Source organism: Hakea prostrata, chromosome 8, assembly GCF_041222555.1.
Source record: "Hakea prostrata isolate BN-2017 chromosome 8, UWA_Hpros_2, whole genome shotgun sequence".
In the NCBI taxonomy this organism is placed as follows: Eukaryota; Viridiplantae; Streptophyta; class Magnoliopsida; order Proteales; family Proteaceae; genus Hakea; species Hakea prostrata.
This window is the reverse complement of record NC_142607.1, coordinates 52,696,118-52,720,533: the sequence shown is the minus strand read 5'-3', so window position 1 is coordinate 52,720,533 and position 24,416 is coordinate 52,696,118. Positions and strand designations below refer to the sequence as shown.

Below are 24,416 nucleotides of genomic sequence, written 5' to 3'. Positions count from 1 at the left end.
CTTGTGAAACACCTGTAGTAGTAGGTTTGATAGTAATGCCCGTAATGTGTCCAATTAATCCTCTTCCGGCAATAGTCAGGTAAGCATATCGAGACCAGATCAAATAATTTGTTCCATCAAATCTTACCGAAAGAGGAAGAAGAGTGGGGTAATGTTTGGATCCAGTGGGAGCAGTAATACCATCAGTAGTTGTCATGTTGAAAAAATTGTCTGTAGTTCATCAGTCTTCACCCTTTTTTAAAGTAATTGAAATGTCGCAAAATGTGATACCCAAATCACCCAAACAAATGATAGAATTTAAAAGGTGCTTAAAAATAATACCATGCTTTTTTCCTCTTTCTGTGGTCTCTTAAAACTATGGGAAATTACAGATAAGCCTCTGAAAAATTTGAAGTTGCAACTAAGTTCTTATAAGTATGCAAATTTACACATAAGTCCCTAAAACCACATGAATTTACAAATAGGTCCCTAGAGAATGTAAATTTACAACCCCTTTAAACATTAGTATTTTATTTTTTATTTTTTTTTGTCTTTTAGGCAAATCGAACCGCGGGGTTAGGATAAAAAAAAAACAGAGGAAGGGTCTCTTGGTTTCTCCTTTAAATCTCTCTATGGTTGAAAGGACGTGAAGCCGTAGAAAAAGCAAGACTGATTGTGATGACAAAGGTGGAAGTAGAATAACTCACTGATCGATGGTGGTAACAGAATCTGCGATGGTGTTGCTGCGATAGAGAAAGTGCAACGGCAGTGGTGGTGCTGCGGTAGAGAAAGGGCAACGGCAGTGGTGGGGGTGCGTACGATGGATGGCGATGGCGGTGAATTTCTTCTTCTCTTCTTCCTTTTTTTTTGGTGGCGTTGCAGACGATGGATGGCAGTGGATTTCTTCTTCTTTTTTTTTTTCCTCAGTACCAAATCGTCTCGATGCTGGCTTAATGTGATCGTAAGCCCTTTATTTATAATAGAATGAAAATAACATTATTACATAAATACCTGCATAATAAGAAATAGAAATTTACATGAACACAAACTTTAATAGAATTAAACTCCTAACAGAACTCAACCAAGAAAAAGCAGTTTGGAACAACATTGCTAAAAATTGCTAGACCATTCTTCCCTCATAGAGACTCTAGAAGAAACCAAGAAAAAGCAGTTTGGTTGAGAAGATCAAACAAAAGAACAACGATAATTTATTAATTGTTCATACAACAGTCAAGGTAAATAGCAAACTATCCCATTGGATTCTTGATCATGGATGTTCTAGGCGATGAGAGTAGAGTCTCTAATCTTGACAAGATTGAAAGTCGTTTAGTTAAATTTGGGAATAATGATGGAGGCCAAATTGAATGTAGCGGGACAGTTAACTTGGACCAAGGAAAAATAAAATCTAGCAGTGTGTTATATGTAAGTTGTCTGAAACATAACCTTTTCAATGTTAGTCAAATATGCAACCAGGGAAATGAGGTTGTATTTACAAAAGAAGGTTGAGTAGTCAAAAAGACCAAGAGTGGAAAGATTGTGGCTCTTGGTTCAAGGACACCTGGAAATTCATATGTTCTTGCAGAGAGTGTTAAAGACAACTTTGATGCAGTAAGAAAGAAACTTGAAGTTGTTGCTCCTAGACACTAGTAGACGGTTAGTACATACGCAGGGGGAGTTGGATTGCATAGATATGTCTTTTCATTTTGTAGGTAGAAAGATGTGGTAGGCACTGCTACAAATGAATCTATGCAGGAAGAGCTTCCATATAGGGGGAGCATCAGTACCCTCTGTACTTGTTGTCAAAAGGGGGAGAGAAGTGCAGTACAAACTACAAAGTCAATGTGAATTTGTACTGGAGAGATGCCAACAATTCCAAAGCGGGAGATTGTTGGGCACATTGATCATGGGTTGTCATTGTTGGCAACTTGTATAAGATGTTTCTGTGTGGTGATGTGGCAGCCTTGGCAGAAACAAAGTTTTCTAGATTGTTGTTCAGTGGTTTAGTGCTTGGATTAGTATTGTGGTTGGATCCACTTATGGTACAATACCTTCCCATATATTCTATTCTATCTCAAGGTTTGGCCAGCACTAGTTGATTTCAGATATAAACCTTTTATTGGTTCGAGTCACGGATCAGAATTTGAGCTCACCATGGAGTCTTATGCATTGCACCGGCTGAAGCTAAAAAAGTCCTTAGAAAGCAAGAAGTCTATTGTTAATTGGAACTATTATCAAACCAGAATTTATTCCAAGTGTTTTCATGATGATACGTTTGTGAAGAAAAGAATAGAAAAAGGAAAGTGGAAGTTGAGAATGAAAAGGAAAACAAAGGAATTTGAGAAAGAATAAGAGAGAGATGACGGAGGGTTGCTACCAGGTCCCAATAAAGAAAGAAGAGAGAAGCATTAAAAACAGGTTCAGATTTGAAAAAGACAAGGAGGATAATAATATTACCACCCTCTTGTAAATATATATATTACAACCCTCACACTCCTTGAACCGGCGGTTTGACGATGGCCAAAATGAAGTTCTTATGAGGGGGTTTTGGTCATTGTAATTATGGTCCACGTTTATAAGTTTTTTCCAAAATTAGTTGCAGAGGCAGTTACCGTTATTTCATTTCACAGCCCATACATATGGGAGGTTCTCCTGCAGCAGCCATTTCTCAGCGTCTTTGGACGGACACCGTTCTCTTTCGTTTTATAACCTCTTCTTCGCGAATACCTCTATCTTTCTCTGTTAGATTATTATTCTGTTTCTCAGAATTTTCAAGATCAACAGAGTTGTAAATGTTCAAGTATTCATTAAATTTTCTTCTCAGAGTCTTCGATTAGAAATACTTAAATTCTTGTTTATCCTTAACGAGGTTCCCGTCTTGGTATGAATACGAGTGATTCCATCGGAATCTGCACAATGAAGCCCTGTTGTAGAATGCTAATTAACTGCAGAAATTTGACGTTCTTCGGAACACCAACACCGAGATGTAACCTTTTTCTTGATAGTTTTCTGGTTTTCCGATCTAAACCTGTTCAGCACCGTCAATATCATCTGTGTTCTCGTCGATGGCTTAAACGGCCAACTGGAACTATTAGCGTCGACTCCAGATTGAGCCAATCTGAAAATTTTTCCGGCTGTTGCAACCCCGGTAGAGGTAGAGGTAGAGGTAGGGACATTTCTGTTATTTCGAATGTTGCCTCAAATGTTCGGCACCATTCCACCTCCACTGAAGCTCAAATCAGTGAGAAGAGCTTCGAGAAGATTTACATTGAGGGTGGCATGAATGTGAAGCCCTCGGAAGTAGAAAGGATCGAGAAAGATGAAGAACGGAAGGTAGAAGATAGTCGTTTGAATGTAGATGTAGGGAATTCAGAGCGTCTGGATGAGGCTTCTGTTTCAACCCAAAGGAGAGAGGTCTCGGAGATTGAAAATGAGGCGTGGACTTTGCTACGTAATGCAGTTGTGAGTTACTGTGGGAGCCCTGTGGGTACTGTTGCGGCCCATGACCCTGCTGATAAGCATCCTCTCAATTACGATCAGGTCTTTATTCGTGATTTTGTTCCATCAGCTCTTGCATTCTTGCTTAAAGGGGAAGGCGAGATTGTGAAGAACTTTCTCCTGCATACCCTGCAGTTGCAGGTAAGCTATCATTTCTTTTTTTTTCTCCTGCATACCCTGCTATGAATATGTTGCTTCAATGTGGATGATATCTTTTCCAGAAAAAACCTTTGGTAGGGCAAGCAGATTGTTCCCAGATTTGCATCATGGTCCTCTCCCTTTTTTGAAATAGAAAGATGTTGTACCTGTCATTAATACTCGAATTTATGTTTCCATTTCATTGATTAGCCCTATGTTCAAATTTCTATGCCCAGACTTTAGTGGCTGTTATCACACATTGTTCTTAACAAGAAGCTTGGAATTTAAACATTGTTCCTGAAGTGTTATATTCTGTATTTACTCAGAGCTGGGAGAAAACTGTGGATTGCTACAGCCCAGGTCAAGGATTGATGCCAGCAAGTTTCAAAGTGAGAATTGCACCCCTTGATGGGAGCAATGCAGCATACGAGGAAGTATTAGATCCAGATTTTGGAGATTCAGCAATTGGACGTGTAGCCCCGGTTGATTCTGGTTAGTGTACCTTAGTCTGTATGCAGCCATTATTGAGTCACTATAGTTTATAGTTGTGGCATAATTGGCATCCTAGACTAATAAGATTCAGATGGTGTATATCTCATTGCTGCTGTGTGATTCTTGTACTGTTTCCTATGTGCACTGTTTCTTTCTAGTTCTATAAGCATTGAGTTTGAAACTACTCTCTGAAATTTGTATCTCAACAAATTTTATAGGTTTGTGGTGGATCATCTTGTTGAGAGCTTACGGAAACATAACTGGTGATTATACATTGCAAGAAAGGGTGGATGTTCAGACTGGAATAAAACTGATAATAAATTTGTGTTTAACTGATGGATTTGACATGTTCCCTTCACTGTTAGTCACTGATGGCTCCTGCATGATTGACAGGCGGATGGGGACTCATGGCCACCCTCTTGAGATCCAGGTAAACCAAGCTTATTCTATGATGTACCTTTTAGTTTCTGATACACATATTCACCATAGGGCTAACTTGCAGGGAGTGTATGGGAAGAAGGGGGAAAAAATATGAAATGAGATTCATGAATAGTGCCTCTTGTGAATAGGATGGCTAGCATCTTTCTCTGGTATCCTTGTCCTTCCTGCACCATAATGGATAACTATCTAGCTTTGGGTGATTAAAGGGTTCACAAGGTTGACTGCATGATAATATTCTGGTAGCTTTTGCTGACTAAAAATAGCACTGTATGTGACTCTCCTGGAGCTTTTTTCTTTTTTTTTTTTTTTTTTGGGGGGGGGGGGGGGGGGGGGGGTAACCAACTCTCCTGGAGGTTATGGCCTCTTTTTTCAACCATCAAGAATGGATCTTTGGGACAGCAAATGCACTGATGGATGGAGACTCTCCACTAGATAAACCTGTGACAATCCAGTTGGACTCACATAGGGAGCTGTAATCAACCTTTTCATGCTTGCCTCATTCCTGTGGGAGGAGACAGCTGATTTCCAGCTGCTTTAAAAGTTTTTGGAATGAACTAGCTCCTTTTAGTGAAGTTTAATAATTCAAATTGATTCATACTCTTCCCTCTGATCCAAGATAAACTGCCTTCTTTGCACAGTCCTAATCCCTTCCCCTCAGTAACTGTGGTGAGATGGCCAGCATTTCTGGTTTGGTTTCATGTTGGGTGTGTTAGTTCCATACCTTGATCTCAGTCTAATCATCTGAAATAACCTCCAAATAGTCACCATATATACATGTATATAAATTTCTACAGTGCTTCATTGTGAGTGCATTTCATTATTTTTTATTCTTCTGTATACATTTTTGTTTTTTTCACATTTCTCCCCTCCGGCTGTTTTCTGCAAGTAAACCAGATCATCCAAGTATATTGAATATCTTGAGCTTGATTGCAATTTCCTTCTATAGAGTCTGAGCCTCACTCTCTCTGCATCTGCATTTATGTCTTCAGCACCTGGGGAAACCTGGTTATTAGTTATGACCCATTAGTTAGGAATGAATGGCAAAAGTAAGAAAGTGATTTTGTTTTTCTATCAAAACTTATAGAATTATTGGTTTGGTTAAAACTCTTAAGACTACAGTTGTTTTAATGGTTCACATCCAAGGGTTTATTTCATAAATATCAAGTTTTATAAAGGACAAATAAACATATGTGCACTTACTATGGCAGCATGGTCTAGTTTATTTAATATTTTCTTTGGTTCAGAATTGGGCAGTTCAAAAGTTAATCCGATTTTTGGTTAGTCTTTTTTAAAATTGTGTTGGTTTTTTTTATTTATTTTTGATTTATTTATATTTTTTGGTTGAGGGGTTGGGGCATGCCACCTTCGAGAAACTTATCACTTGCAAAGGTACACTCATAGCATTTGGAACCAATACCCCATGGAGTATCATTAAGAACGATTACATATAGTGCTCAGATTAAAATCTTTTAATCCTATCCATTCGATCCTGTGGTACACTCATTCCATGGAATGCTTTAAAGGATGCATCACTTGCTATAAATAGAGGCAAAAGCCAAAATCACTTTTGGAAGGCTCCTATATATATTTGAGTTCATTTCGTTGCTGAGCTTTAGCTGTTGTGTTGCACAAAGTATCCTCTCAAAACCTTTGGTGTACCTGACCTTGCTCTCCCATAATCAACCAAATTCTTTGTGCAAAAGATATTTGGTTAGTGGTTTGAGTTACCTTGGAGGTAAAGAGCAACAAACCCATTTAGCACTTACTTAAGGGGGCATTTCAGACCATAAGGACAGCATCTTCATTGGTGTGTCTCCACCACTTCTCTTCGTTTGCTTCCTCAGCTGAGCACTATATTCAACTTTTCTTGTCTTAGTGAACCAGTTGGTATTATCTTCTAAGTTATTTTCATTGCGTGTGTGATTACTTGGATGCCTTTTGATCTAACAGTAGTTGAAAACTTCTAAGATGACCATGTGGGCGCACCTGAAATGTGTCTTTTCACGCATCAACCCCTTTCCTTATGCAATCTAGTTGAATTCCTCTTATACAACCAATATATTGCATTTTTATTTTGGTAGGGTTTGCCAATCTGTTAGACCAAAGGGGGTTCAAGTAATAACACAATACAATGAAAATAACTGGAAAATAAGGCCGACTTTTGCTTGAACAGTAAGTTGGTGTTATCTTCTTAGTTATTTTCATTGCATTGTATGATTACTTGGACACCTTTTGATCTAACAGTAGTTGAAAACTTTCAAGATGACCACATGGGCACACCTTGAACATGGCCTTTCATGCTTACAACCCCTTGCCTTATGCAATAAAGTTCCTCTGATACATATCAATAGGTTCCTTTTTTATTTTGATAAGTATTACTAATCTGTTAGATCAAAATGGATTCAAGTAATAATATAAAATAATGAAAATAATTGGAAGATGAGGCCACTTTTACTTGAACAGTGAAAAATGGAACGTTAAATATGAAACTACCAAATTAATGAAGCAAACAAAAACACCTAGTGGAGACGCACCAATAAAAATGTTGTCCTTAATGTCTAAAACACCACCTTATGTAAGTGCAACTAGGGTTTCTTGCACTTTACCTCCAAGATAACTCAATCACCAACTGAATATCTTTTGCACAACGATTTAGATTATGGGAGAGTAAAGCTAAGCCCACTAAACATTTCTAGAAGATATTTTATGCAACACATAAGGGCTAATGTTGAGAAACAAAATGAACTCAAGTAACAAGAAAGGAGAGAGCTTCAAAAATGATTTTGGGTATATATGCAGCCTCTGTTTACAGATATTGTTGCATTTCCTCAAGGTAATCCATGGAATAGGTATGTCCATTGATGCTGATGGGTAGAATTGAAAGATTCTATCCCAAGTGTTTGTCTATGACTGTCACTTGATGGTACTCCCTGGTGTGGGTGTCTCTTGGTCCCAGTGAGGTAGATTAAGATGTTTTCAAGTGCTATGAATGCATCATTGCAAATGGATATGTTTCTTTAAAGAGGTATGATCAAAAAGCTTGAGGGGGGGGGGGGAGGGGAAAAAAGGAAACTGAGTCAACTTTGAACCAGAAAGAATATGGTAGTTCATGGCGTGGGTGTCTCTTGGTCCCAGTGAGATAGATTAAGATGTTTCAATTGAAGTGCTATGAATGCATCCTTGCAAATGGATGTGTTTCTTTTAAGAGGTATGAAAAAAAAAACTGAGCCAACTTAGAACCAGAAAGAATAACCAAAACCAATTAACTTTCGGACTGTCCAGCTTTGAGCCAGATAATGATATATAAATTAACTCCACCAAACTGCAATAATAATTGTGCATATGTGCCTTTTTGATCTCTCTTTATAAAACTCAATCTTAGCGAAACTATTCTTTTATTAAATGCAACTTTTTTTAATAATAAGGTAGTGGGCTAAATCCAACCCTAAAATAATTGTGGACCAGACTCCAAAGACCTTGCATGTTTAGATAGGCTGTAGCAACTTGTGTCTTGATGGCTATACAATGACCAGCAGCCAATAGCCAAAAAAAATCCTTTCACAAAAGGAACTTAAATGCACAATATGACTAACCAACCCCATGTAAGGCTGCAAGATTATGCCTTATGCAACTAGGATTGTCAATAACTATAGAACTTGGCTTGGAAAGAATATTCCAGCCTTACAAGGAATTGAATTTGTGACTGTAATGCAGTTTAGAAAACCTGAGTTCAAGAGAAGAGAAGAGAGGAATGGGAGATAAGATAGAGAGGAGGATGAGGAGAAGGGGTGAGGGAGATTTTGCAAGTGAAGTCCCCCTCACCATGATATTCTTATAATCACAGTCACCAAAGACAGTGATGTAACCAGGATTGGCCACCATAGGCAGCGCATACAGCCCACCAACAAGTGACACCAAGAGCTGGCCGAATTACCTAAAGGGTATTTTGGTCAATTTACCACCCCTTGAGGCCAGAGTGGTATAGTTAGATTCCCCATGACTTAGGAGTTGGAATCTATTTTTATTTTCTCAATTTAGTAGCTAGAGTCTTGATGTATTTAGGATTCCAAGTAGGAATTCCATTCCCAATTGGATTCCTAGTGTAAGTAGGAAGTTTACTTGTGCAAGTCTCTTGTTAGGAGTTCTAAGTAGAGCTCCTCTTCTAGTTGCTAAGTAGAGTTCTAGATAAAAGGAACTCTGTCTCAAATTGAATTCCTAAATCCTAATTGAGTCCTAAGTAGTTTTCTTTTGTTTGTTGAGTCCTCATTTAAAATTCCTTCTTGTTGGAGGCTATAAATAAAGCCCCACTCTGTTGTAATAAGTTACATTGGGTTAATAAAATTAAACACTGATTGAAGGAGACTTTGGAGTTGTGGGATCGAAGGAGGACCTCCACGATTGAGTGCTTGAAGATTTTCTGCAATTTACTTCTTCTTAGCCTGCGGCAGCTTGGAGACAGCAATTTGAGTGACCAGTCCACTCTCCCTTCAAGTAAAATATCAAACCCCAGCCTCTCCCCTACCCCTTCCCACTCTCCTTTCACCTCAAGCAACCCTCCCCCTCTTCTTCCTCTAGCTTGAGCACCCTCCCCTATCTTCAAACCCTAGTTTATCTATTCTCAGCCCCTACTCCCATTGCAGTCCTTTCCCCCTCCCCCCTAGGACCCCACGGTTGAGTCCCCTTTCATCCCTAGACCCTTACCTCCCATTCCGTATGCCTAATTCTCTTCTTCTTCTTCTTCCCCCTTGTGGCATTGCTGACCAATTGCAGAAATTTTCAGAAAACCCTAGACTAAATCAACCTTAGTACTCCCCTATCCTCTTAGCTAAACCTCAAACCCCTTTAGGATCCTCATCTCCCATTCCCTCTCTGCCTTTGACTTTAAACCCTAATCCTAACCCAAACCTGAAATGCCAGAATTGCAAAACTTAGAATTCCTTAACCCTAGCTTGAAGAATAAATTCTACAAATTAGAATCTAGTTAAAACAGAATGATTTTCCTCATTCCAGACCTAAACCTAGCCTGGCTGAACCCTAAAACCCCTCCCAATTAACCCTAGACTATCCTAATCCTAATCCCTATGTTTGGAACTCAACCAGGCTTACCCACAGTGTTTTATTACATTATCAGCTTTTGTCCACTGTGTTTTCAACCCCTAGAACAGCAAGGTATTGAGCCCCAGAGTGCCTGCTGGTTCTTAGGAAAGATCCTACTAATGCTGTATTCCAGAAAAACTTCTCTAAACTGGGTAGGTAGAAATAGAAGCTAAATATATTCCTCAAAAGTAGAAATTCCTAGTGATGGGGTTGCTTGTCAACCAAGGGAAAGGGGTAAAATGGTAACTATGGACTACAATTAATGTGTACATGACTCAAGTACCCTCACGGTACACTTGGTCATGTATCCTTACATAGCATAATTATGAACAGAGTCTGTGAAGGCAAACCCGGTAAGAAGGCTTCCGGACAAGCAGAGTCCAAGGCAATTTTCCTATTCAACCTTAGGCCAACAATTTAAAGCTGAGAGGCTGTTTTAATGCCTTGAACTGGGCTACAACTGTGGTCAACTGACCATTGCGCCAAGGCCCCCTATTAACAGAATTTTATTGCACTTCTAAGTCCTACATACTGGCCTGTGACCTGGTTTTTGGGTCACCAGAAAACACACAAGTTTGAGGATTGGTTGGTTCAAACTGAATCAACTCAGAACTGCAAAGCTGCTCCTTCATCTCCCCCTCTTGAGTTCCCTCCTTCCCCCCCCCCCCTTTTCTTCTTTCTTGTTTGCCCTTTATTTTTCTGTTGTGCCGATGTTGTTTTTTAATATATTATTCATTCACCCAAAAAAAAAAAAAACTCAGAACTGCAAGGCTGAATTATTAGTCATCTTCTTTCGCACTTCTTGGAGTATCAATCTTGATGCTCAAGACTTATCTGCATCATATTCATTCCATCTGGCATATTTGGGTTCTGGAGTGGATGTAGCTCGTTTCAGGATCCTCGTTTACCTGGAATACTTTTGATGAGGAGTCTGTGGGGAATATCTGTTTTATTTGTTGGGCCTCAAACAAGCTCTTCTCAAAGCTGACAAGCTGCAGCTATTTCTGATGTTGTATGTAGTTAGGTACATAATGACAAAAATCTCACCGCAGGACAATCTAACCATTTTCCTCCAACGATCTCTATTGTGTCTATGAGGAGAACCAGATGGAGGTGTTGATTTTGTTTCTGTTGGGAATGATAAAATCAGGAACTTATCTTAAAATGGCAAGAGCTCGTATTTATTAGTCTCTAATACAAATATTTTTGAGAAGCTAGTACTGCTTTACCAGAATTTCAAGTTATAGGGAAACTTTCCAAGCATTACCATGAGAAGTTAATAAGTTTCAACCAATTTTATAATTTCAAAGCTAATTTGTTGTTCCAAACAGTATCTTACCTTCTCCTCTTATTAGCTATGACTCTTTTTCAAACTTCGTACTCCAAATCTCAAAACAATTAGGTCTTGTTGAAACTAAAAGTTATCTGTGCTTCACCCTTACATTTTCTTTTGCATTATGGTACAAAATTATCCAACAAAATTTAATATTGCAGGCCCTGTTCTACTCAGCTCTGAGATGCTCCCGCAAGATGCTCACTCCCAATGATGTTTCAAAGAATCTTGTGAGGGCCATCAATAACAGACTAAGTGCATTATCTTTCCACATGAGGGAGTATTATTGGCTTGATATGAAGAAAGTTAATGAAATATATCGTTACAAGACGGAGGAATATTCAACAGATGCCATTAACAAGTTCAATATCTATCCTGAGCAAATTCCCACTTGGTTAGTTGATTGGATTCCGGAGAAAGGCGGTTATCTCATAGGCAATTTACAGCCAGCTCACATGGATTTTAGGTTCTTTACTCTAGGCAATCTTTTGGCCATTGTTTCATCTTTAAGTACTCCAAAACAGAGTGAGGATATTTTAAAATTAATTGAAGCCAAATGGGATGATCTTGTGGGGAATATGCCTCTCAAAATATGCTACCCTGCTCTGGAGCATGACGAGTGGCGTATTATTACAGGCAGTGACCCAAAGAATACGTGAGTTTTTATTCAATGTTTCTGAGTTTCATAGGTATCTTGCCATACTTTTTCAGTAGAATCCTAAACAGCTGGCTACTAGATAGTGAACCTTGTTGGATCTTTTGTAACAGCCCTTGGTCATATCACAATAGTGGATCCTGGCCAACTCTTCTATGGCAGGTATGCTTTCTTTCTTCCTTTAATTGTATGTATTATCCTATCTCAGGAACATGTTTGGATCCACCAAATAACCTTAGTTTGTGAATGCTCAAGTCATCATGATGTTTCAAATATTGTGGCTGGTTCAGGGTCCCAAGTGACCAATCCCGTAGATCCACCACTGATACAAATTATATTTTTTCTCTTAAATGTGGGTCCTGCTATGTATGGTAAATCCACTCAGGATCAGATCAGAATAGGATCTCAGTGGTGGTTGTGGATCAGGAACCCAAGTTTTTAAACCTAGGCCAGGCTGGGAGCCAATTTCTTATTTGTATGATAGTCAATTTTTGATTTAGCCCAAGATGTCTGAGGTTAATACAGACCCAGTAAGATGAACCTAACTACCATTGCTACACATTACTAAATTTAGCTGGAAACATGCACTGTCTAAAGGAGGGATCTGTTGGTTGAATAGATAGGTTCATCCAGACTTCAAGCACTTTTTGCCTTGGACATCTAGGTCTAGACTGCTTGAGTTGCAGCAGAGAAACCTTATGTGTATTTACTGTGGGATGGTAGACCTTTTGGTTCGTTTGAGTCTCATAAGTCATGTTCTGATTTTTCTTCTATGGGATGTTTATTAGTTCACCCTGGCCTGTATTAAGATGGGGCATCCAGAACTGGCCAGAAAGGCAGTTAATATGGCAGAGCAGAGGCTCCGAGTGGATCAATGGCCAGAATATTATGACACAAAAGATGGAAGATTTATAGGAAAGCAATCACGGCTTTTCCAGACATGGACAATCGCAGGGTTCTTGACATCAAAAATGTTGTTAGAGAGACCAGAAATGGCATCCTTGCTGATCCTGGAAGAGGACTATGAGATCCTTGAGAATTGTGTCTGTGCACTAACCAAAACTGGCCGCATAAAGTGCTCCCGTGATGCTGCTAGATCACAGATCCTTGTGTAAGTGGAACATCACTCACTTTCAAGCGTCCTTCCTATACCGTAGAGTGGAAATATTAGAGAACAAATAATAAGTGAGAAGTCTATATTTTCAGATAGGAAAATGTGGACTGCAGGTGCTACTGAAAAACCCTTCGGAGTTTAGGTGAGAATGCATCCGTCCACCTTTACAACTTACTCTGTTGTACATTACATTATTGGCCAGTTATATTACAGGCTGACCTTCAAATGCGAAATGTATTTGTGTGACGAGTAGAACCCAAGTTTCTGTACTAGTGGGTCCTTTTGGGTTACAGTTTTTCTTGATGTTGTAATTGTAATAGTAATAATTTGGTCATGGATGTAACCATTTGATGCTGAAATGTTCAAGAACTTGTTCCATTGTTACCGGAAATAATAGTCAAATAATACAAGTATTCTTTTTCTTTCCTTCCTCCTTTGTTAGAAGTATCTTTTCTTCCTGCTTGCCTCTTAAGTCTTGAGCATTCATCTTTTGCAGTCCATCCACCTTGAATCTCAGGATATCCTTTCTTCCATGGAAAACAGAGAATTGTGTCAATTAATCATTTGTAGCTCACTCAAGAAGAACTGCTTGCAGCTTTGTCTTAGGGAAAAGGAGTAATTGATTACAAGGGTTCCAGCTCCTCCCTATGGACCAATTAGTTATAGCTATGGTTGCCTTAAGTCAGTGAAGGCTTGACAGGGAATCATGGTTCACTTCCAATTCTTGGAGAGGATAGATTGGCTTGTCATGATGAGATACTGTTTGATCATAAGTTGCTGCACAACTACAAGGATTAATCTGAAACATATACAGCTACTATTATGAAGGGATAAGTTTAAAGACAACGACCAGTAGCATTAAACTGCAACCATTTCCCTAAATTTTCCAATTATTTTAGGTCCAAGAATGTTAGTTACTGGATGTACAAGTCTAACCTTGACAACTTAAATCCGTTCAAGCCTCGGTTACAGGGACAATTTAAAGACAATGACCAGTGGCACAGCTCAACCTCAAATATTCCTTAAGTTTTCCAATTATTTAGGTCCATGGACGTTAATTATTAGAAATGCAAGTTTAACCTTGCAATTTGTTAAAGTAACTTATAAGACATGGCATTTTCCCAACACCATCTTAAACCCATCGAGCCTGGGGCAAGAAATCCTAGATAAGAAAGTGGGGTTGGGTAATTTCTGGTTAGGCCTCAGTTAAGGTCTAAAACTGAGTGGCACTGGCAGTCAGATAGAACCAAAATTTAACATTAAGGGGCCAAGTACTGATATTTCACAAATGGAAAGAAGGCTAAGGAAAATTTTTCAAAAATCCAAAAAACAAAGTTGAAATTTCAAAAAATTAGGAGAGGCCAAGTGTTGGTATTTCATAAATGAAAAGAGGGTCAAAGGAAAATTTTCAAAAAATTGGCAAAAGAAGGGGAAATTTTTGAAGGGGGATGACATGGCGGGGATGACATGGCCCTAGGGTAGCTTTGCCACTGTCCGCCTAACCCAATCTTTTATTTCTTCTCCTCTTCTAGAGCCAAGCCTAATCCCCTGCATCCAGGTAGGGCATCCAACCATTGGATGTCTTGCCCAGGATACCCGAGAACCAATGATAGTACCATGGGCAGGACATCCAGCGGCCGGACGCTTGAACGCAAAGGATATGCATCCAGCCTAACCTAGACTTAGCTATTGAGACTTAGAATGTGTGGGTATTGAAGAGCCTGACCCAAAATCCTCGAAGATGATTCCAGCCAAACATCTAATTTTATAAATTATAACTCCAAGATAAATCACGATTTGAAATCTCCGCCCCCCAAACCAAACGCCCTTAGGGTATGCAGCAATGGTTATTTTACGTTCTGGTGGCATGCATGACCCATATTAGCATGAATTGAAGAGATATTTGTCACAAAATTATTCCTATATTACACCACTTATGGGTGTACGTATTTAATGCAGAAAACGATAAACAAGCGTAAGATTCTGATGAATCACAAGTTCACAACACTAGAAAAGAACCCACTAAAAAGCCCCCAAAAAAAAAAATGGAAAAAGAGTTATAGCTCCACTCTTAAGGCAAACATTCAGAGATTCTCCAAGATTGGAGGTATCGCTCGTCTCTACCATAAACAGCACCACAGGAACCCTCAAACGTGCAATGCTGCATGATCTGCTGGTGCTGTTTGTCAGATCCAACCCCAATTGTTTTAGGTATTGAAGTTCTTATAGCTGTGATGATTGCCTTACTTGAATTAGAACTAAGTTGGTTATTCTGCAAATCATAAAGCCCTTCATCAGGTTCAACTACCCTACCCTCCAAACCTCGTGCTTCCATGTCCATATCCACCACACTTGCCTCTGTCATCACCGAAAGGAGACCATGGTGATGTCTTTTCGTCATCAGAGCCTCCAATAACAACATCAATGATGCCATTTTCAGTAAAATATGGACTCTCTCTCTCTCTCTCTCTCTGTCTGTGTCTGTGGGTCTCTTTCTGCTGGTGGGGAACCAGAATGACTGATGGCAATTTCCGCAGGGATACCCCAAAAACACCAAAAGTTTTATTGAATAGATTGATGTAATGGGTGGAAAGTAGTTGATTATTGGTTCAGTACATGTTCTTGTCATGATTCATCATATTATTGTAGAGAAATTGCGATCACGAAACTTGTGCCACTCATGTACATTTCTTGGTTTGTTTGTTTTCATATGGGGTTGGCCACCTACCGAATCCGGATCATCTCCCCCATGGCTGACCACAAAAATTAGTTGGTCCCACTGGTGAAAAAAAATTTTATTTTTATTTTTTTAAAGGTATGTTTCACCGTGGGCCCCACAGATTTTTGTGGTCAGGAAGCGGGGTCGCAGATCCGGACTCCCATCTACCTCGAGTTAAATGAGTGTTGAACAAGGACAACTTCACGCATGCAGGCAGACCAAAAGAGAGAGACATGGGCCACAAACCTTTATTATTGTGGCATCTTTCAACGAATTCCCCCCAAAAGAGATCGTTAGTATCGCATGTATCTTTTATGATTTGGTTGAACGTACAATGTTTCAAATTTCATACAATGCAACCTATACCTGGATAAAATGCCCTGGAAAACGTTGTTTACTAAAATGGGTTCAACTCTCGTGAATGTGCATTATGTTAGTTTAGTATGAGATAGGTTAAAAGGCTTGACCTAACCTATTTCATCAATTTCAAAGCTTTCAAATTGAAAAATGCTATTTACAATCAGAGTGTAAGCTGTCTAGAGTGGAAACTATGAAAGATGACTACGGAAGTATGGTAATATATTTTTTCTTCTTTTTCTTGTAGAAAGTTAATTTATTCAGAACATGTAAAGGACGTGGCCGAGCTAAGTTCTAATAATCACTCATCGAAACACAGCCACTCAGTGGTACACGACACAATAAGGGTCTTCCTAACTAGGAGATCTACGACATGATTCGCACTCCTAGGGACAAAACGGAGTTTTAAGCCCTACAATCTTGATGACACAAATCTAATATCCTAGATAATTGGCTAACTATATGGAGGCCCACTCTCCCCACTAATCAGGGTATTGATTAATTGTTGACAATCTGATTCCATGTCTATATACTCAAAACACCCAACCACCACTTCAAGTAATCCATATAAAAACGCCAGTGCTTCTCCCACCAGGGCAGAGTAGAAAATTGCAGGCTGTGATTTTGCTAAAAGGACCCGCCCCTTTAAATCTTATAGGCTGCGTTTGTTTGCAAAGGTGGGGTGGGGAAAAAAAAATATGTGGGTCCCATGTGTAGTGGGGTGAGGGAGAAGAAAAGGAAAGGGTTTTGTGGAAAAGTGATATGGGTGGGTCCTACTTTTTACTTTCTCACAAAGTCCTTGGTGGAGTTTTAAAATGGCATGGGGTGGGAAAGTTGGGCTGTTCACATCACAGACAAGTTTCCTTGATTCAAGGAAGCTTGTCTCTCACTTTCCCACCCCAATCAACCAAACAATCTACCATTTTGGAATTTAATGGAAAAGTAAGAAATCTACATTTTTTTCAAGAATTTTCCCACCCCACCTTTATTCCAGCAAACAAACGCAACCATAGTGAATAAATCATAATCCTCTTTTGCGATCCTTCTCCTTCCATAATCTGCTATGGCTCTCATAGTTGCTTTCCTACCACCTTTGCATGCCAAGATTTTAAAACTATAAAAGAGAAGAAACTCTTGAGTTCACTTCCATCCTTCTTCCCTTGACCACCAAAATGAGTCCACTGTTGAATCCAGTCTGCCAAGCATGAAACTCCATGGACCCTCCATGATAGGGGACTTGCAAACCACACACTCGTTGCAAATATGGTGGTATGTTATGTACTTAATGAGACCCATTTTAGTATATAAACACTAGATTGAATTAACCTAGTATAGAATAAATTACGAGACTTGACTCAATTTGTTACATCAATTTTGAATCTCTTGATATTTTTTGTTTTTTTTCACAAATCGGAGCTCTTGATTCAGTGATCAAAGCACCTAAAGCTGAGTTTGTTTGCAAAGGCGGGTGGGAAAAAGAAATATGTGGGCCGCATGTGTAGTGGGGTGAAGGAAAAGGAAAGGAAAGAAAATGATTTTATAGAAAAGTGATAATGATGGGTCCTAGTGTTTACTTTTGCAAACTTTTCTACAAAACTCCATCAAATTTGTAGGGTTTTAAAAAGCCTTGGGGTGGAAAAATTAGATTGCCACTTGCCACCCAGACAAGTTTCTCACTTTCCCATCCCAAGCAACCAAATAATATACTTTTAGGAAAAATAGAAAAAATAGAAAAAAAAAATTACTTTTTCCAAGAATTTTCCCACCTATTTTTCCCATCCCACCTTTATTCCAGCAAACAAACGCAACTTAACATAAATAAAGACGGAGAATCCTTACATCCTCTTTACTGCATAATAGGAGAAGATTGTTGGTAAAAATAATAATAATAATAATTAAGAGAGGATTGTGACCTCTAAAATGTTCTTACCAAAAAAAAAAACCTCTAAAATGTGACATGTAACAAGGGATAGGACAATGGTACGACCTAACTATAGCCCCAATTTAATTTAGTACCAGCACAAAGGTACCAGTTAACTATAGCCTAACACAATGAGTACATGAACCAGTTGGTGGTCTAGTTCTTTCTCAGCCACACTAGTTTGGGATTTGGAGATGAGAGAACAAACAAAAAAAGGACGACTTAAGTATAGTTCAATCTAATCCATGTACCACCTAAGTATAATAGGACATGAGTCTTACTATAGCCCAATCTAATCCATGTACCCTTAAGGATAGTACATGGGTCTTCTTTAATTTAGTACCAGCACAAAGGTAAGAGTTAAATATAGCCCAACACAAGTACATGTACGGGTTGGTTATACTAGTTCTCTCTCAGCCACACTAGTTTGGGATTTGGAGATAACAGAGCGAAAAAAAAAAAAAGACAAAATAAATTTGGACAAATTACAGATAAACCCCTGAATTTGCACAGTCATATTTGTTATTCATAAACCTACTCATAAATTTGAATTTTATTTAAACTCTACTTTGTTGGGTAACCATTGCATTACTTAAATGCCACATGGCACAATCTTAGAAAATAATTGTAAAGAATTGTAAGGAAAGGTATTGCAGAGGAATCCTTCTATTTCCTTTATTTGGTACCCACACAGGCCATGCAGAAGGATGGGTGGACACTCTCCTTGGGCGACAAGGATATTTAATGAATTTAAACAAGAAAACCAGAGCCATTGGTGGGGTAAAAAGAGAAATCCTTTCTTTGGGTGTAGAGCAATTAAGAACTAGTAAATATTCAATCAGTAAAACTAAGAAGGATCCCAAATTGCTTTCAATATGATGTTACTATATATCACATTATGCACTGCCCGTGAGGCTCTGGGAGAGCAGAGAGCTACAAACAGGTTACGGACCCAGAAAGCAAAACTTCCCCTTTACAGCTTCAACAGATTCTCCACTTTATTTACAGAAAGAAGAAACCAGAAGATGATCAGAGCTTGAATGATTGAGGAGATGGGTTAGGAGCTAAGGGTACGTCTTGAAGAAGTCGAGACGAGAGTCTCCAAGGCATAAAGAATAGAACGTCTTCTTAAACTCAGCCCAAGTGAAAGATCTGTAAAGGCTGGGCTTCTCTGCCGTGACCATCGCTGGAATAGGAGAAATCCATGCAAGCAACGGTGGCGCACCAAAATATAACATAGACATCCGTGACTTCTTTCTGTTCTTGTTTGTCATGGCCCTGTGCCTCACGCTCATAAACCTCCCATTCGTTAACACCTGAGTCAATATCACCTTAAGATTTTAGATCATTTCTCAATTATTTGCCAAACCCATTAATCCCTGCTTAGTTACTTCTAGGAATGTTAATCTGTTTGGTAACCCATCAAAGTGTTTTAGCTTTGAAAAACACCAGAAACAGAAACAGGCATACACTAACCTGCAAAACGTCTCCAACGTTGATGAAGAAGGAGGAAGGATCAGGAGGGACTGGAACCCAAACCCCATCTTGAAGTAAGATTTGAAGGCCACCCACTTCATTGGATCTCAAAAGGGTGATAATCTGTGGGTCGGAATGTTCCCCAAACCCGACCCGATGGTCATTGGTGTCTGAACCCGGAGTTGATGAATAGTGATTGAACCTGATGAGGGAGTCACTGTCAGCATCTCTGATGAGTTTGCTGAAGACAGACCTATCTGGGACCCTCAGCCCTTCTGCCATCAGTTCTAGTATCTCACAAGCTAACTCTCTAACTGCTTCCACGTAATCTTTCATCACAGAGCTGCTAAATGCCACAGAAAGAGAAATCCAAATTAGTGGGAAGCTTCAATAAGTAGTATAGATTTTATATTTTGAACAAAAAAAGAAGAAGAAAAAAAGTATAGATTTTATAATGGTTTCAGAGTTCAAAATATCTTCAAAGTATCTATCCAGCTTAGATTCTCTATCTTTTCTTCTCCATCAGAGACTGACCAAACCAGACCAGAGCACGGCACCAATCTTGTCTGCCTTCTACAACCTTCTATATCCACCACTGCTTTCCCCATATTGCATTTGGCTCCACAACCCATCATTTATAACCTGGTCCTCTTTCTCTTTCTCTTTCTCTTATTAATTTGATTAGACATATGGCTGATGCATTTCTTTCACCTGTCAACTCCTGGACTGTGATGAAACAACTCATAGCTAGTCTGTGATTCTCCCTAGACAAATACATAGAATGAAGTAACACTTCCTCTGGGCTCTGGCTCCTTTTATTTTTAACCCAAAAAAACCACTTCCGCAGGTTTCCATTTGTAGAAATATATCAATCTCTCTATATTACAGAAACTAGAACTCCCACTAAAATTTGCAGCTTACCATATTCATACTGATCAGAGTTTGATTCAAACGGTTGTGCTCATCTTGGGTTTTATGTTTTCTTGGGTTTAGGGTTTTCTTTAATGACTAATTCTAGTGATTATTTCATTCAACTGATCAATCATATTCACTTTCCACATACTTTTATATCTTAAAATGCATCCAAATTCAGGTTTCAGTTACACTTCATGTATAGCTATGCCTGTGATGGTAAATAAGTATTCTCCTACATTATTAGAATGCAAAACAAAGTAATAAATTAACCACCCTCCCACCTACACAGTAGATATATAATCTGACAATAATGTCAAACACATGAACCAGCTGGAATATAACAATGTAACAGCGTGCATAAGTAGGTGAAACTGTTGAAATCAAGGTTAGAAGTTAAAACCTGAAAATGGAGGGATCAGAAGAAATAGTTTTAGAAGGTTGAGAAACCGATAGAGGGTTCGCTTGGAGGATGAGATACTCGACTTCACCCATATCTCCATTGAAGCCGATATTCTTGCAGCCATATCCAAAAGGTTTAGCAGGTCCAGCATTTTGTTTTTCAAGTGCAGGTCTATGAAAGAAGTCGAACCCTTCTTTCTCCATTCGAGCAATGAGGTCTTCTGGGACTCCGTGGTTCACCACCTTGAAGAACCCATACTCTTCGCAAGCATTGACGATGAGCTTCCTTACCTGTGACCTCTTTCTTGAGAGATCCACCACTGGAATAATGCTGCCTCCGCTCATGACCTTGTCTCCACCACTGCCAATTCTTGTAGGAGAGGCTACCACCACCATTGCTACCCAGTTCTTTTTTTCTTCTCTCTATTTCCTTGCTGCTCAGGTTTTCTTCCTGCCTAGTTTATGTATACCAAGTTTGTGTGTGTTTATATATATATATATATATATAGAAAAGGAAAAATCTGCATTTAATAGTCTGTCATAGTAACAAGGAGAAGGCGCGTAAGCACAAACAAATTAAGGAACAGAAATGGAGTTATATATGTGGCGACAAAGCTGGTTTTTAAATTGTGGATACTTAGGAAAAGCATGACACATAAGAGTTGAAATTTGAGCAATAAGACGCAGGGAAGACATACGTTGAGAGAGAGAAGAAAACAAATTCAAGGATGAGAGGGCCAGAGATAGAGGGTTAGAGAGAGAGAGAGAGAGAGAGAGGGAGGAAGAAGGGACTACTCATTCATGCATCAATAATAAGTAATTAAACCTTCTTTTGTATTATTTTGGGGGGCGAGGGATTGAATATTTTTAATAATAGAGATTGAATATAGAGTACTGCTATGGATGACAATGAATCCATATTACAATTTATTTTTAAAAAAAAATTGCTTGGAAAATCCTTTTGTTTTGTTTTGTTTTGTTGTTGCATCTTTTTTCTGGAAGTAAAAGCTAATAGTACTGGGTATGAATAAAACAGTTTTAGAGAAGGGTGTTGATGAAATTTAACATCCCAAAATATAAGAACATTGTTAAATCATTCTCATATTGTGATATAATTCTTTTATTGGTTCCTTCTTCAACCCTAATGATATGGATTGCTTGATTCTTCATCTGGTGACCGAAGTTTTGGAATTCTTTTATTCGTCGTTTCTTCAACCCTAATGACACAGATTGTTTGATTCTACATCCATTTGACCGAAGTTTATTTTCATCTTTTATATCTTCAATTATTACAATAAAATGTTCACTATCAGAAGAAAGTTTCGTCCATAAAAGTGAAATTGCTTCCAGAAACACTCAAATTTGTTTTTAGTGTTTTTTGAAGCAAAAACACTTGGTACTAATCAAAAAGGCCCATAAGGTATTTCGTTTTTGTCACCCCGATCAAGTGTCCATTTGAACATACTAGTAAAAGAAGTTCATTGCACATAATTTACAAAGTCATCTTATATCTACAAACAAATAATGTTGGGTCTAGATCCACTTCACATATAAAAAAGAGTGCACACCTATGGCTAATGAATGTGAGTTCATTCATGATGCCCTAACTCCTATCAAGTTCTTTGTGATTTTTTTTTTGTTTTTCTCTCTTACAAATTTGTTGAAAATTAAAACCCTTAACTTAGGTTTATTTATCCACAAAATTGAATATGAACTAATCACATGATAAATATAAGAGATGAACTAATAATTCGTTGTGTAGCAAGAAAAAGGAACATGGATACTCAATGCAATTAATAAACCCTTCTTTCTTTCCTCATCAAGCCCTCTTATGAGGTTTGACTTCGATGTTAAACTTTTTAATTAGGTAGCTGATCGGCAGCTTATGGTTGACCTTCAATGTGTTTATTTTTCATTATGAATTGCCACCATCTGTGCCTCATCATCTGAGTTCCAATTAGATCAACAAACTAAGAAGATAATGAACTGAATATATTGAATTTAAAATTTATTGGGAGTTTAAATTAGTATGATTATAAAATGCTGAGCTATCGAGAGAGTCAAAGACTTAATGGAGTAGGTGGCCTATCACCTCAGCTGTCACCACTTAATTACCAATTAGCACTTAACACTACTCACAGACATGAAGACATGAAGAATAATAGAAGTAAAGCAAAGAAACTAGTATTAACGTGGGGAAGTGGATGCATGGGAGATGATTTATGTGTTAGGTGTTTTATTAAATTCTATATTAAGTTTTCAAATTAGTTTTGTACTTTTTTTTATTTTGATTGTTTTGTTAATGTGTGGAACGCATGAGGTAAGGGTGGTAATGAGGTACCCATTAGTAAAGAAGGTCCTTTCATGATCTTGTTTATGAGGCACTTCATGCCATTGATCATGGGTTTTAAAGATTTTGATCATGGTGATGAGGTGGGCTTACTTGTAGGGTGGAATTTTACTCAAATTCTAACTGTTGACCTTTAATTCTCATTTTAACTTCATGACCATTCATGGACATTACCATGAGTGGAGTTAAGGTTACTGAGATGTGAATATGAGAGTTAATTCTCCAAGTAGTAGGGAAGTTAGGTCAAAGTGGTTTATTCCCATTAGTAGAGAAGGGACAAGCTCATTGATTCTCCATTAGTAAGGAATTGATTCTCCTCCTTGTGGGGAGGTGAGTCATTGTAATTCAATGACCCATTCATTGCCTTGAGAGTCTCAAGGGGTGTAAAGTGTGGTTTGGGCCTATATAAACCCAATCCCTTCCTTTGCATGTTGTGTGCAAAAGAAACATTCCTCACACTTGAATTACTTGTTACTTATTTTAAAAGTTTATTCCTTTGAGTTTGCCTAAGTATTGTGCTCTAGCTTTTGGCTTCTTGAAAGGACTAGAAGAACTACCTCATCTTCTAGTTGGAGGTTGATTTATCTTAGAGGTGGTGATGCGAATAATCCTTGATAGTAGAGTGCATTAATTACTTTTAAAGACAACACTCAAAGTGTGACTCAACCTCATTCATAGTTGGTTCGTACGATTGCAACATCAAACTCTCCGGATTGACTAAGGATCTTCATCTTTCAATTGTATTGCGATTTCATTATTATGTTTTGTACAATTTGTAATACAATTACCCAACGTTCTCGGTTCTCTTTCAAAGATACGTAGTCCATCTAATTACATATAGTGGTTGTTTACCTAGATCAAATTCTAGGGCTTGCTTTCATCTGCAGAAGAACCCTGCTTCTATGGCCAGGAGAGGGGCTTTTAAGCTATATCCATTGTGTGAGCGGAGATCACTATGATACTAGGGTATAGTTTCTCACAAATAAATGGAAGGGTACATACGTGATAGACAATAAGAGACACTTATTGAGAGGAAAGGTTGATGGGCGAGATGATGCAGTATATAATATGTACTCTAATATTTTCGGTTCTTGACTCCCTCCATGTAAAGTAAGATATAAATCATCAATAATGGAAAAAGGAAGTTGTTTAAGCATAAGATTACAATACCTAAATGCCAAAGCATTCAAAATTACTATACATACGCATTGACTTTGATGTCTTATTTCTGCATGCTTATCAAATTCGTTTCCCCAAAAACAAAAATTTCAAATTCATTACAGTACAACATGACCAAGCTAGCTTGTACACTTGAAAGATATTGAAATCGTCTGCAATCGTGAAGACATCGTTCATCCATCAGCCCCTAAAGAAGAACACATCACGTGGATAATTTTTAGATTCAACGACAGGTAGTTAAGAATGCTTTTCAATTAATACTTTTCAACGCTAATAGAAGGATGATGCTAAGATCATTACAGACGATTTTAATCTACTTAGAAAGCCATATATGTATTTGTCAACTTATTATTGAA

The 24,416-nt window shown here is 38.4% G+C and overlaps 2 protein-coding genes across 2 annotated transcripts; one reads left to right on the top strand and one right to left on the bottom strand.

The window, feature by feature from the left end:
- The first annotated feature begins 1,931 nt into the window (after positions 1–1,931).
- On the top strand, positions 1,932–13,704 carry LOC149008566 (alkaline/neutral invertase A, mitochondrial-like). Its single transcript, XM_089166420.1, has 6 exons — positions 1,932–3,615; positions 3,939–4,104; positions 4,323–4,534; positions 11,137–11,630; positions 11,744–11,792; positions 12,419–13,704. Exons 1-6 carry the CDS (start codon positions 2,860–2,862, stop codon positions 12,743–12,745), a joined length of 2,004 nt encoding a protein of 667 aa, XP_089022546.1. The 5' UTR covers positions 1,932–2,859; the 3' UTR covers positions 12,746–13,704.
- Positions 13,705–18,700: 4,996 nt separating this feature from the next.
- Positions 18,701–20,927, bottom strand: LOC149008565 (gibberellin 2-beta-dioxygenase 2-like). Its single transcript, XM_089166852.1, has 3 exons — positions 20,533–20,927; positions 19,218–19,560; positions 18,701–19,057 (listed from the first exon to the last, which is right to left on the bottom strand). Exons 1-3 carry the CDS (start codon positions 20,925–20,927, stop codon positions 18,806–18,808), a joined length of 990 nt encoding a protein of 329 aa, XP_089022978.1. The 3' UTR covers positions 18,701–18,805.
- Positions 20,928–24,416: the final 3,489 nt, after the last annotated feature.